At 38.4% G+C, this 15,513-nt stretch overlaps 1 protein-coding gene across 1 annotated transcript in view; it reads left to right on the top strand.

Annotated features, from left to right (window-relative positions):
* The window catches only part of tox (thymocyte selection-associated high mobility group box), a 49,610-nt gene that overhangs the window by 26,765 nt on the left and 7,332 nt on the right, over positions 1-15,513 (top strand). Inside the window, exons 4-8 of the mRNA XM_061084350.1 lie at positions 2,311-2,595; positions 9,431-9,676; positions 12,202-12,435; positions 13,319-13,399; positions 14,169-14,693. Coding sequence (XP_060940333.1) covers positions 2,311-2,595; positions 9,431-9,676; positions 12,202-12,435; positions 13,319-13,399; positions 14,169-14,693 — 1,371 coding nt within the window. The remainder of the gene's footprint in view (positions 1-2,310; positions 2,596-9,430; positions 9,677-12,201; positions 12,436-13,318; positions 13,400-14,168; positions 14,694-15,513) is intronic.

Here is a 15,513-nt window from a genome sequence, read left to right as displayed (position 1 = left end):
TCCACAGTGGCTGCTCATTACATTGAGAGCATATACATCATACAACACAAGTCATGCAACCCATAACGCAACACTGCGTCAGGGTTTGAGACAGATTAGAAAAGAGAGAGAGACAGAAAGACAGAAAGAGAGAATGGTGGAGTGAGCGAGATAAAAGAGAAAGTGATGATGAGATCATAGGAGTGAGCAAGCAAAAAAGAGGTGGAGGAAGAAGGCTGGAGAGAAATGAAGAGCAAAGGAGTGTGGCTAGCCAAGCAGAAAAGGCTGTCATTCTCTATAAAAGATCTCCTCTGTCAGATTAGTATGAGAGGGCTTCTCCAACACTGCCTCTCTCTTTGCCCTCGGGTCTCTCACTTTTCTCTCTCATGATTCTCTCACTCCATTTCCCTCTTCATGTCTTCCTCTCATTTGTCTTTGCTTTCAGAACAATTCATTATCATACACAGGACTGCTCCTGGTTTTCTTTTTGCATGTCAGATTAGCACAGTGGTATTTTAACACACAAAGAGCCACCTCTGCATATTCTCTCAAGCAAATGGGACTTGTAAATATAAAGTACTGTGTTGTAATGCTGCTGCTGAATGACTGAGACTTTGTTCATGAGGCTTTCTTTCAGGCCGGGAGTATCATTAGTGATAATTAATCTGTGATAGGAGCTCAGGCTGAGGAAGAATGACTACATGACTCAACACAGAGATGTTTAGGAATTTAACATTCCAAAATAATGATGATAAGCAGGGTTTCTGTTTCTTCCATCCTATTATCTCTGAAACTAATGTTTCATGTAGAAGTGGGCGAAATTCCCCAACAATCATACTGCAATCTTATTATCACACAATCACAATTAATGATTTGAATCATACATTTTCTGTGCAGGTTTTCAAAATGGTCACCTGCATAAGCATGTAAAATCCCACGTTGTCCACATCTTTGAACAGCACCGTCCTTAGTTAGATAGAATGTGATCGCTTTGTGTTACATCCATGCTTCTACACTTTAAATGCATCGACTCTGCTATGGATACAACCGCTATCCACACTAATATGTCATTTTAGAGCTGCTAAAATGGAGACCCTGTTTTAGTTTGAAAACTCTGAGGCTGCTTTTCAGTGCGGACAGGCATAAATAGAGACGTTTGGAAACAATGACGTTGACCCTCACCACAGCTTGCTTTTTTGGGTCTTTTACTTCACGACATAGCCTTCGCTGATTAGTCAGGCTCCTATCACATGAACCCCTTCCAGAAGCAAACAACTGGTATTAGTCTCGGCTACCAGTGTAGAATGCAACATGGATAAAGTTCAACTCTGCATTTTACACTGCTCTCCCTGCTCTTACTTTTAGCCATTGCTGCCTCTCTTTTGTGGCCTAGCTTTTTCTGCAACCAACAACCAAATGCTTCCTGGGTACTAAAATCTCCCCAATAGCTTCCAGTACAACACAGATTCAACTTAAAAATCCTGTTGGTAGTTTTCAAAGCACTTAATGGCTTAGCTCCACAGAACATTTCTGACTTGCTTACTGGATAGAACCAGGTCAGGCCTCTCAGATCAGTCAAGCTGCCTGCTGACCTGAGGTCCGTCACAACATTGTCTACTTTCAAAAGCAAACTTATAAAATTTCTTTTCTCTCAGGCCTTTGCCTGATTTTCTGTATCTAGTCTGTCCATATATAATGCATGTTTCCTGTTCAGCTGCTGTTAAATCGTATCATTTGATTGCTATAATGTATGTCTTATTGTGTGGTGCATTTGATGTATGCTTTATTTGATCATATTCTTGTATTACATTTCATTTTCATTGTATTAGTTATGATAGTATACACCTTTATATCTGTTTCTATATATTTTTGTTTTGTTTTGTTTAAATGTATTCTCTCAAAGTGAAGCACGTTGAGTTTCTTCAAATGTAAAGTGCTATATAAATATAATTTCCATTGTCACTGTGTACACCGGCACATGAATGCCCAGTGTGCGTGAGTGGTACCTGACACTGAAGTGAACTTAAGCTGACCAACTACATTCTCTAAAAATCCAACTAGAATTGTGTTGATACTCAAAAGGTTTATTACAGGATGGATTATTGCTGTATGTCTTGCACAAACATACTTTGTCTTTACTTATTGGGAGGAAAATGTTGGATCTCTGGCAGTGTAAATGTTGCAGTTGTGGATCATGGATGTCGTCAAGACATTTTTTTCACATGAGCCTTTGGTCTCCCATAGGTCATTTTTGTTGATTCACAACACAGTGACAGGATGTAAAAAGAATGCATTGTATGCGTCTTTAATTGTGTCTTTCTTTTTTTTCAGTCATACTCAGTTGGTGGTTTGGGTGATGAGGACTTCAACATCCCTCCTATCACCCCCCAGAACCTGCCAGACCACATGATGCCCCACCACATCTCACACAATTCCCCCTCTGGACCATACCACTCCCTTGAGCCTCCGTCCAGCTCCGCTCCACACCACCTCTACCAGCTGCAGGGTATGGACCTGCCTGGCATGTCCGGTGGCCAAGATGGAGCTGCTATGTTGAACCAAGATGGCGGCACGTTCAGCCCAGATAGCGGCCCGATGACCAGCACACTATCTGTGGTAAGTAGTCAAAAAACAAATCCCATACATACTACATGAAAATGAATGGAAATGTATTTTTATCAACATGACATGTAAAATGGCAGTGACATGTAAATGACGTAAGCGAATGTGACCTTTAGTCTCCTAAATCAAAACTTACAGATGCTTACAGGAACTGCAAATCAATCAGCTTTTTCATTAGTATTCACTGATGAGATATTTTTACTCTGACATGAAAGAGAGCTGTGTACATTAAACTACCCATATTGTATATTTTATGAACTATAACAATTCTCAGCTTGGAATAATAATAATTTTGAACAGTGAAGTTATGATTTCATCTGTTTGTTTGTGTATTTGTTTAGCAGGATTTGGTCAAATCTAAACTATAATTTCGTTATTGGGTACGGCTTACCCCAGGAATAACAAATTAAATATTAGAGTGGATCCAAGATTATTTATTTTTTTCTTGAACATGGCAAGATTGGGCCCTTGTAGTTTGTATCTGATATGGTTTTCCCAGAACTATTTTTTAAATCTGGAATTTACATCTGCTCCCTTTCCTTCATTGAAGTGTTTTATTTCAAAAACTGAACTGCTGCCTCCTACTTCCACAGTAGTTTTGATTTCACAACTCCTACTTGTGTCAATTGAGGTGAGCACAGAGACATTTTTCCACTTTCAGCAGAGGAATATGAAATGAGTCTTATAGTGTCAAACAAATGTGTACATCATTCTACACAGTGACAGTAATACATTACAATTAAGCAACATAACATAAAAGTAACCATTTGAGTGGAAGGAGACTTTAGAAGAACGATTAAAAGTAAAGTTGTCTTGTCCTTTCTTCAGACTCAAGCAGAGTCTTGTACATGGTCACACGCTGACCATGTCAGTTTATCGGCTTTAGAGTTTAGTGAATAGTGCCAGCCTTTCTCAACCTAGTGAAAGGAATTAATATTCAATTCATGGATTTTGATGATAAAATCTAACATGTAGAGCGTACTAAAATTTTTTTGTTTGTGCAAATCCAAATAAATATCCGGATCAAGTAAATTTGAATGTGGTTTCATAAAGGGATGTTGAGCCTCAGTGGAGGTCTGCGCGGAACCATTCCTGTTTTGTGTAATATACGCTCAAAACATTTTACATTTACCACATCATTCATGTCGATCCTGTGAATGATGTCTAAATGAGAGTTCTCTGTGACTTTGGCTTGGGTCAATGATCTCCACTTAAGTTCTCTTAAGTTAAAAATCAGAGGCCAGTGCAGTTTAAATTGTATAGAGCCTTCCAAATGCAGAGCTTCTTAACAGTTTTAGAACAACATTTAAAAATACAATAAATTCAAAATTCAATAAATAAAAATGGGTTCGTAGTGCCTGGGCAAAGCTCCTGCTATGGAAACATTTTTTATATTGTAGGAGTCCAAAACATTTCTAGAAAGGTTTGAATATTTTTGTCACGGTAAAAAACATTCAAATACCTGGCACTGAAGCTAACCAAATCCATGCTTTACAAATCTCACTTTAATTGTGGTGATGCAAGATGAATTATTACTAAAGGTCTTGCACAAAAAAACTTTGACTTTAATTATTTGGATAAAATTAAGGATCTTGGTGAGCCTTGAGATTTGAACCGACAATCAGCAGATATATTTTAACTATACTCTTTCATATTTTATTCAGTTCAACTATGTGAAATAGGATATTGCCGGGGGCAGTGTTATTTGAAAGCCAATCATGGCAGCTGGTTGATTTGACATTTGCCTCATATTTTAATTCCTCATTTCACAGTGAATTGAAAATCTTGCTTTAACTGTGACATTTAGAACATCTAACTGTGTCATACAGTAAAAAAAAAAGGCCTGAGACTTACATTTACTTCAACTGTCACAGAAACTTGGTTTTTCAGCAGGTGTATGTGTCAGTGTCTGTAATAAAGATCAGTTTATTGTCAATTAAACCTTTTCCCCTCCCACAGTTTCATCTGTCAGTCTGTCTGTCGGTTGTCTCGGTCTTCATATTAAAGCTGCCTGTTATAATAAGTGTCAGTATGAAACCTCATGATGGCCTCGAATTAGAATTAGACTAAAATAACACTGCAGCCTGCTTTTATTAACTTTCTTATTCATTTCATTGTGACTTACCTGTCTGTTATGTGTGTAGCATTGGAGATAATGATTTTAGTAATGTGAAAAGAAGGTCCTTTTCCCCATCTCTCTCTCTCTCTCTCTCTCTCTCTCTCTCTCTCTCTCTCTCTCTCTCTCTCTCTCTCTCTCTCTCGCTCTCTCTCTCTCTCTCTTTCTCTCTCTCTCGCTGTTATTTTCTCATACGACATACATTTAGTGCCGGTCCATGAATTATGGTTGCCTAGCAACCATGCCTGGCTCAGTCTAAACAGGGTGGATGGGGTGTGTGCATGTGTGTACGTGCGTGTGTGTGTTCCTAGAGGAGACAACTACTCAGTAGCAGTTATTGTTGACATCCAGGGTTGGAAAGATAACTGAAAAACTGCTCTAAAGTAAAATACTGTTGCTTAAAAGATAACCCTAACCCTAACCCTTTCTCAAGGAGAATTTACTCAAATATAAGGACAAAGTTCATCAGTAATCGTGTAATCTGAGTAAATACTACTGAGTTCCAATTTAAAAGAAGCTTCTCTTCTTTAAAGGTAAGAAATATCAAATACTGAAATTATGCTAAATCACATAACTGTCAAATTAAAGAAAATCCTTGGCTACGAATATATACACACACCATACTAGCCAATACATTTTGGTGATGCACTTTGAATAAAACTGACAATTGATAATTGATAATTACAAGTCTAGGAATTCCAAAGAAGGTGTCCAAAGACATTAAGTAGTGATATATAGCCACTTCAATAGAATATCTTCCACTTATACAGAAATAAGTAGCAGAAAAAGGCCAAGATATATAATGATGCTCTCCTCTGTACAGTGACTTACACCGATCAGTCAGTCAGACACTCACCTGTCTGAGCATCAGTCTGTGAGTCTTCTCCATTGCAAAGTCCTCCACAACTTCTCTGCTCGTTCTGAGCTATAAATGTAGCAAAGTAAAATACTCAAAAAAAGTACTAATAGTACTGATTTCATAAAAAACGTATTAACATCATCAGTATCATCTTAATGGAAAGACATAAAAACCCTAGGAGCTCTGGTTTTGCAAAACAATTTAGGACTACTTATTCTCATTAACTGAGGAAATTAAGCACCAGGTATAGATTTAAAGGGACAGTGCTCATTAATAAACATTTTGTTAGAAATTGCATTCACTGGGTCGTATATATTGTGTGATTTAAATAAGCTGTTTCTTGAGTACAAGGATCTATTGTTATAATTAGAATCCTTAATTTTCATTTTCCTTCACTCTTCTCTGGCCAGCTCTGTACAGTATATTCAATCGTTCTGCAACTCAACTTGAGTTCCCCAGGGGAAATCCCTCCAGATAGATAAAAAGTAAGAAATAAGAAATAAGTAATACATGTATTTTTTCTACACAATAGAGGAGACACTAGAATTGATGTGTGTGTGATGAGTGTGGGGGTTGGGTCATTATGTTGGGTTCAACATCATGATTACTGACTGCATCAGTGATGGATGGCCCAACCCTAATATTAACCCTATATATTAAGGAGAAACAACAGTATTTTGCATATTTTAGTAATTCAGACCAAAGATTCATAGTTTTGTTTTCAATCATATGTCTTGGTGCAACAATAATAGTAAATTAATCAAACAATTTCAAGTTCTGATTTTGCTAAAAGCAATAGCCAATATTGTTGGGATTTTGTTGCTGTACTTTCATTTTGAAATACATCATAAATGAGACTTATGTAAAGATGTGCCCCTGGTTTATGATTAATCAACATTTCCCTCCCTCATGACATGAGTCAGTCATTACTCAACCTTCAGGGGTTCCCCCCTCTCTTACTCTCTTCATTTATCAAAAGACATGATTTTGTGAACGCCAGAAGGAAAATTAGGTTTTACTTTATCCGTTGTTAAATTTCCATGTGTGGTTCAACAGTGTTTAGGTTAGGTGATCTATGTTGTGTTTTGTGACCTTGTGACAGTTCTATTCTCATTAAATGCACACAAAACCACTCAAATTAGAGCTTAAATACAGTAGCTCTCTCCCGTTCTTTAAATTTCTTCTCTTGTGTTTTCAATTTGTAACCATTTAAATTTTTAAAGTTTCAATCTGTCATCCTTTGCCTTGCAGATATTTTTAAGAATACATAGTCATTATAAAAGAACATTAATATGATACTTTTTAGTAATTAAATCCAAACTTGCCAAAAATGTTTCTGAAAACTATATGTTTTCCATTAAGAGGTTTGATTAGGATTCTTTTAACTCCATGCATTGTTTTATTTAACATATGTGGTTTAATTTTGATAATGATGTGGGCTCTTCATGGTGCTGTGTCACCTCTTATTCCAGTCAACTGAAAGTGATGTTGCCATGCAAACTATTAAAATCAGAGGTAAAATACAGTACCTCCATCCCCTCCCATAAATTTCATCTCTTGTGTTTTCAGTTTCATAAATATTGAATCGCTCTTCCTGATCCTCGCAGTTTAATACAAATAAAACAAAACATTTTAATCATTAAACCCAACCTGCCCAAACATATTTCCAGCAACCAAATATACCAGTAAAGAATGTTTATTGCTTCATTTAAATCCATGTATTTTTATTTATTTCTCAATGCGTCATTAATATCTCAGCTTGTACGTGAGATCATAGTGAAAAGCTTTCCAGAGCATATGACAGTGGAATATTTTGACTGTTCACTACGATGACATTTATCGAAGTCCTACCCCAACCAGTACCAAACCGCAGCTGATTTTCTGCACGTCTTTCTGGTACGCACATCAATGTGAAACCTGTTCCAAAGTTAGAAAAATGTCACTGTGCATTCCGTCTAAATACCGCAGCTGTATTCAGAGCCTGCTGCCAGTAACCAAGTTCAGGTAATGCTTTCCCAAGAGGGGCAGTGCGTAGAAGACCACATCCGTTATTATTCAATGCTTACTAAAAGGAAACTCTCAATACACGGCATCAACCGAGTCCCATCTTCATATTTTGCTATAATAGGTGTCAAAGTCCCCACGCTGCGGGTCTTAGCAGTGATAACTTTTGTTTTCCTGAGAAATGAACAGAATACCACTGATGACTAACTCCCTAAGAGATTTTCACATTTTGGCAATGTCAGTTGACTAAGCTACACCACACAATGGTTGACAGTTGGAGCACAAAGAAAGAATATGCCACGAAATAATATTCAATCCATTTGTCCAAAACTGCTTAAGACTGCTTTGTTGTCGTTTACCTCATGGCTCTCGAGCTACAGTCTTTACTAAGATGTATTTTGATGTGACATTTAAATTTCAAGATTAATGGAAAAAAATGTAAGATGCCCTTTATTTATTCAAGATTGCCTTCTTTGTCTATTTGGGGGACATGTATTTTAAAGGAAATATTATGCATTCTTCCAGGTTTTCCCTTGGTATTGTGTGCTGTAATGGCACATGTGTGTGTAGGTGGGCTTTTAATAAACATCTCATCTTCAAATGTAAGAGGACCACCACTTTTTTTAATTGTCTCATATTTAAGCCGATACGTTATAATTTTCTTTTCATTTATTTATGTTATTGTACAAAATATAAGTCTTAAATGATGTCTCCTCACTTTAAATCTCGAAGCAAACAGGTCTCAAATTATTGAAGATCCGAGTGGACAAGGTGAAACACTTGTGCTTTTATCTGTCCAATCTGCATCTGTGGACATCATAACATTTGCTCCCAGTCGAGTTTTGTAGCCGCTTCTGTGGAGTGTAGCAAATGGAGTTTAAAATCTATATTGATATATTTACAGACGAGTTGGAATTGACGTTTTAAATGACTCCTGATCCCATCTTCTGTCTGACCTGTATTGCCGGTTGCCATGGTTACTATCAGACTTCATTATAAGTGAATCCTGGACGGCTGCTCACTGTACAAATCCTATCAGGCAAAGGCAGAGCCCGTCTCCAAGCATAAGTAGGTCTGTTACATGAACATGTTATGTCGCTCAGATACTGTTTCAGCACACCTTCTGTTCACTCCATCATGGAATCTTAGAGACAAACCTTATATAAAAGAAATAAACATGACCTGACTCACTGATGTTTTAAGCTGAATTAAATTGCTTTTTGACTATTTAGGACAAGCATATGCCTAAACACTGTATTTTTTATTTGTTGTTTTTCTAGTCACCTGATGGATTCCAGCAACCCCTATTGAAAATGCACAGGCGTTTTAGCTGATAAATGCTTCACTATGTTCACCAGCTAGAAGCCTTATAAAGTTGTAGTGAATGTGTTTTTTTCTTCTGTTTCTGTTTCTGTTCACGCTAGCAGACACAGAGCAGCATTGCAGTATCAGTTTGATCCATGTTTCCATATTAACCTGTCTTTAAAAAACAACCGGATTAACTTCAGCCACCAGTGTAGAACACAACATAGAGGATAAATTACAAGTGTTATTGACCCTGTTGTGCAGTTAAACTCTGCATTTTACAATGATCCAACTCCTTACATGAGTATCAGTGTATTTGAGTGTTCATGTGATCATTCGATATGGCCTGCATTTTCAGTTTGTTAGTAGGGATGGTTATTAAACCTGATTTTGTGCCAAAAACCTTTGAGTGGACAGAGATAATTTTAGAGGCGCAAAAAACAAACAATGAAGTGGCAGACAGGAATGTTGTGTAGACGTTGGTTGATCTTCCATCCAGTCGTCAGAATCATTCACTGCAATGATCGCTTGCTGTCTTTGCACAGATGCAGCAGATGGTGAACTCCGATTCTCGGTTTACCAGCAGCCAACAGCCAATTGAAGCAGCTCTTGGACCCAGGAACCAATCAGGCATGTCTCAACAGAGTCAGCTGTCCACCATCAACCAATCCCAACTGGGGCTCAGCGGCAACTCTGTCACCCATAATTCTCCCTCACCTCCAGAGAGTAAATCTGCCACACCATCTCCCTCCAGTTCAGCACATGAGGATGATAATGATGATGGACTCAGGGTAAAAAGCACACACGCACACACATGGTTTTATTAATATTACTGATAACAATAATGAGCTTTATTTCTGTAAAAATTATTAACAAAGCTAAAAAGTTCTACAAAAGATCAGTCATCAAGTTACATAAAAAATGCATTTTAATACACACATTTAGGCTTTTTTAAATTGTGTGTTTGGGAAAGGATTTAAAAGTGGTAACAGATATAGCATTTCTGATCTCAGCAGGTAAGTCATTGCAGAGTTTGGGGGCCTGTACTGCAAAAAACAGATGGCCACTATCAGCTGTTCTAAGATGGCACTCAGGCTCACAGGAAGTTAGTAAATCCATGATATAGATCATAAAAAATCAATTATCTTTTACAATCAATACAAAAACAAGCAGGAAGCCAAAGATGGAGGCCAGAGTTGGTGTATGGTCCTGTTTTCTTGAATCAGTGGTTCTTGCAGCAGCAGAGGGCAGAGACTGCAAAGAGGGCATTACAAGAATCTAGTCATGAAAAATACAAGCATGGACAGGCCAGCAAATTGAAGAGAAAGGATAGATTTGATGCTGATCTCACTGGCTCTGAGGTTTTAGTTTTTCTTCACAGGCCCTGTCATCAGTCGTTGTTGTCCTTGGTCGATCTGTTAGATGTTTATTTCTCAGTCATCAAATCAGGAAACATTCACTGAAACTGAAAGACAACACCTGGGCGACAATAAACACCTGTCTCGCAGTCAGGCACATGTTCCAGTATCATCTATCAGTTGAAAAATTGGGTGTGTTCAAACAAAAGGGCATTCAACATATCTAGATGCAAATACCAGGAAATAAAAGCAGAAATTTTCCACTCTCGTCTCATAAAAATGTTTTACACCAAGATGTCAAAAGAATAAGCTCTGACCCTCCGATAGTTCTGGAGGGGATTTGTATATATAACCAGTTACTGGTTTTTATGTTGTGGCTGAATGTGTGTATACACAAACACAAACAATCCTCTCTTTCTTTCAGTTAGTGAGTCATATCACACTAAGCTGTCGCAACCATTTCTCTGTGTGTGTGTGTGTGTGTGCGTGTGTGTGTGTATGCGTGCGTGCGTGTGTGTGTGTGTGTGTGTGTGTGTGTGTGTGTGTGTATGTGTGTGGGTGTGTGTGTGTGTGTGTGTGCGTGCATGTAGACAGTGAAGAGTTGTTATGTTAATGTAATGTGTCATAATAGACCCATTCTCCCTGCATATCAACTAGATGGAAATCAGCTCCCTCGTTCTGTGTCTCACACTAAAACAAGCACCCTGCACCAACTGACTGCTCAAATTCTGGGGAAACGAAACCATACTGTTGAATAACACACTCTGTTGTTGTGTTATTAGGAACACCTAGATAAAAGTGCCTTGAGATAATATATAATATGATTTGGGGCTTTACAAATAAAATTGAATTGAATTAATGTGGTCTAAATGAGCAGCACTGCAATACAGCCTATCTTCCTTAAGATTTCAGTGCTGAATTTGGGTTGAAGCTGTTTTAGAGACTAGTTGTTTCAACTGTACACAACTAGGCAAAAAAAATGATATAAACTATATTTGTTCATATTTAATTAGTGCCTCCCTTCAAGTGATAGGTTCATATATGAGCACAGGTTAGTAAGAAGAGCTTTGGTTAGTATACATGAAAGATTTCTGCATTAATGCTTTTCACTGGTAAAATAATCGATTTTTGCTCTGGTTTTCTTTTTTAAAATTAGTTTCTCTTGATTTAAATAAATAGAAAATTTGCAAAGCTCTTTATTGTCTTTATTGTAGCTGTCAGTGATGCTCCCTGACTAAAGCTGTAGAAACACCGTTGCATTTGTTCAGCAGTAACTTCTTCCACTGTGATGTGGTCGATATGTTTTCAAGATATCCATGATGTTATCATAGACATATACTGAGAAAGAAGCTCAATAATAGACTGACATTAGCAGGTGGGAGAAGTAATCTAAGTTGATACAGCCCACAACATGAGTACAGTACATTGGTAAAAATGGTGGAAAATACATTAGAGATACTGTATGGTCTGTATGTAATGTGCGCATCTGAGTTACCTGGACAAAGGCAGACATTTCTGAGGCCTCTTTCATACTGCATCTGACAGAACCGATATACTTGAAATGTATTAGTTTGACAGTAATTCTTTATTTTACAGATCTGCTATTTTCTGATCATGTGATTAAAGTGTCCCATTTAAAACTACATAGTTTGTAGCTAATTACAGGTTAACATTGTGACAAAATTATATTTGTTATGTTGAGCATTGAATATATATTAATCTTTTATATTTTTTTGGAAATGTTATTCTAATTATATTTGTCTAACAAAGGCCAGGGTGAAAGAAGGGAAAATTACAAAAACAAAGAATAATCATTATAGCATATTTTTCATTGATACAGTCATTGCTACACAACATTTACACAACCAACCATGTCATTTTCCTACCAGTGTTTTGGTTCAGAGTGTATATTAAATCTAAATCTTAGCTTGTTCTCAAACTCCTCCTTCTCCTCTCAGCATGGGAGCGTAGCAGAGAAGCGGCCAGCAACAGTGGACATCAAGAAACCGAAAACGCCAAAGAAGAAGAAGCGAAAGGACCCCAATGAGCCAGTGAAACCAGTGTCTGCCTATGCCTTGTTCTTCAGGGACACCCAAGCCAACATCAAGGCCCAGAACCCCAACGCCACATTTGGAGAAGTGTCAAAGATTGTAGCCTCCATGTGGGACGGCCTGGGAGAGGAGCAGAAACAGGTAGATCCACCTTCTTTGATTTAGAGTCTCCATCAGCAAATCAGCGCTGTTGATCATATTATCATCTTAAATAGAATTATGGAAGCAATCTATAGTCATATCACAACACTTGTGGCACAGCAGCATCAGTTAGACCAATAGACACCATGTTTTTAGCTCTAATGTCCTCTCTGATCCTCCTATAGTAACTGCAACTATCGCACGTTCACGCGATACTCACAAGGTCTCGTGTGAACTGTCATTTACTTTACTTGTATCGGATTTGGCTGCAATGCTGTTTACCTCTAGAACTTGGAAAGTATTTTGTGGACTCAAACACCCACCCATCCATCTGCATAGTGTTTTTTAATTTTTTGGGCGAACTATCCCTTTAACATTGTCATTGTGCACATGTTAGCTTACTGACCAATACTGAATAAAGTTTTTTCCTTAAAGCAAATCTGTGCCTGAGCATGGCTGTCAGGTTTTCTCAGTTTTGATGGATCGTGGATAAAAAGTCTAGTGGGAGGATAACGTGTTAAATGATAAAGGAAACAAATGCAGTGGACTGATGTCAAGGTGGAGCTACATTGTCTTTGTGACAGGATACATCAGGTCTAACATTACAATTGAGAATATTTGTTATTACTGACTTGGCATAATAGCCAATAACAGGCGACTCATTCGGAGAAGAGTTGTAGTTGGTGCTTTGGAAATTCATTATTATGGTTGTGTGTCATTGGATAAATGAGTCAGATGGGAGGAAATATTAGCCTTATGAAGATTATACCTGAAATACTGAGGATTGTTTACATTGATAAAAACTGTTAATTAACTATTGAGTTACTTCTAGTAAAATTCATTTGTAGAAATTATTTTTTGATTAATTCTTTTTGTGTTTCAGTTGTACAAGAAGAAGACAGAGACAGCAAAGAAGGAGTATCTGAAACAACTGGCTGCCTACAGAGCTAGCCTGGTCTCACAGGTACTACACACACATGCACGCGCACACACACACACACACATATGTGAGGAATGGCCCAAATGGCCTCACTTTCCAAAAATGGCCTCACTCAGTAAGATTAATACTCAAAATGGCCCTCACAGACATATAAATGCAAGTACACACACACACAATTCAAATGCAACATATGCACAATTCTCCTTTAAGCCAGGGATGGGGAACATCCTGCCTTCGGGCCAAGAGAGAATAACATATAAGAACAACACATCCTTTAGGGTGGTCCTTTCTGGCTCCAAGCCAGTTCTACTAAGTATTGACACTTTTTCTTAATGAACCATCACAGAGCAGATTACTGCTGTCGTACAAGATAATAAAAGAAAACTGAATCGCAAGAAGTATTTTTTCATTGTTATGAAAAGACAGACATAAAAAACACTGTCCGAGATATTTGTGTGTGAGACAAGTACAGAGTTTGACATGAGGGAGGAATTACTGTCATTTAAGCCAGGTGTGGAAACACCATAGTTAAGTGTTTGTTGAGTAGCATCATCATCAGTACCATCGGACATCATATAAAAAAAGAAGCTGCCGCTCCCCCTGATTCAGAGCTGGATGAGAGATGTGGAATACTTTGCTAAAATCAAATAGGAAAGTGTCATGCATCATGGGAAATAAAGGTTTTAGGGGGTTGTCAGAGGACGTCTGAGGTCATAGTGTGTTAAATGAATAAACAGGTCCGTCCAGAGAGTTGTAAAACTGATTCTGTTTTAAACTTTTTTTCCTTCCCCAGAGTTACAATGACCCATCTGAAATGAAGCTGCCCCACTCCTCGTCTTCCTCTTCCTCTACCTCAATGTTTACACCCAAACCTTCAGTCTACACCGGTCACCCAGGCCAGCACCCTTCCTCCAGCTCACTCTCCCACCCTCACCCTCTCCCTCCCCATCAGCACCCGGGCATGTACATGACATACCCTCATCCGTCCCATCCTTCCCACGCCTCAAGCCCCGGCCTCGGCCCTCACCTGTCTCCTCCTCACACCCAGATCCACCCCCAACTCCAGGCTCTGTCCTCCAGAGGGACTGTGCCACGGGCCAGTGTCCCGCACCAGGGAGGTCTCTCACTCGGCAATGTGGTGGCAGCATCCACCCCTCCCCTCCATAGCCAGGCACACCTGGGAGGACTACATAGTCCACACCACCAGCAACAGCACCAGCACCAGCACCAGCACCAACACCAACACCAGCACCAGCACCAGCACCAGCAGCTCAGTGGACACTCACTGGGAATGACACACTCACCTGCCATGCCACAGGTCAGTCACTATGACATGTTGTTTTACTTGCTTGTTCGTTAATGGTGTCTGATGAGATTTGGATAAGACTTGCTACCAATCATATTTACTATAGTGTTATATATCAATCCCTCTTTCTCCAGCAAACCTGTGGAAAAATAATTATGCCATATAATTTTTTTGAGTTTTTACCATAACATTTTAGTTGACCATCCATAGATTGCCCTCTTTGGTTTTTCAATGCGTAGTACATTGATTCACTGATGTTGCATAAGGTTCCTGCTTTGGTGACATCTATACTAATGATTCAAATCATGGATGTGTACAGCTCAGCCTGAATTGGCAGATGTGAAGATTGCATCAGAAGTATAAATACTTTGTCGTAATTTAATGCTACAAACTATTTGTAAACTGTACACTAGAATCTTCTATGTATTTTATTTTTAAAACACACACACACGTTCCTTGCCCACTACATTGTGGGACAATACAGACCAATAATCTATTTATTTTCTCATGTGTATACAGATTTCATTTTCACTTCACTGTCCTTGAATATGGAATGGGGACCCACACAGGGTTTTCATCTATACTGTTCAATTTGTGCTTTTGGTCATCAAACTATTTTTCACAATCACACTCAGTATGCATATATCCTGGAGAATCTGCACAGATGCAGAAGTAGATGAATATATCAGTAGAGGAGACCACACACACACACATACACACACAGTGGAAGAAAATACATCTGCATTTCCTTGTGGAAGTTGAATAAATTGATGTGGTTGGGATTAATTTCCGCCGATCCTAATTATTAATCATGTTCATTATTGAGTCGTTA

The sequence above is a fragment of the Limanda limanda genome, chromosome 13 (assembly GCF_963576545.1).
Source record: "Limanda limanda chromosome 13, fLimLim1.1, whole genome shotgun sequence".
In the NCBI taxonomy this organism is placed as follows: domain Eukaryota; kingdom Metazoa; phylum Chordata; class Actinopteri; order Pleuronectiformes; family Pleuronectidae; genus Limanda; species Limanda limanda.
Note: the sequence above shows the minus strand (reverse complement) of the source record. Positions and strands in the feature narration are given on the sequence as shown.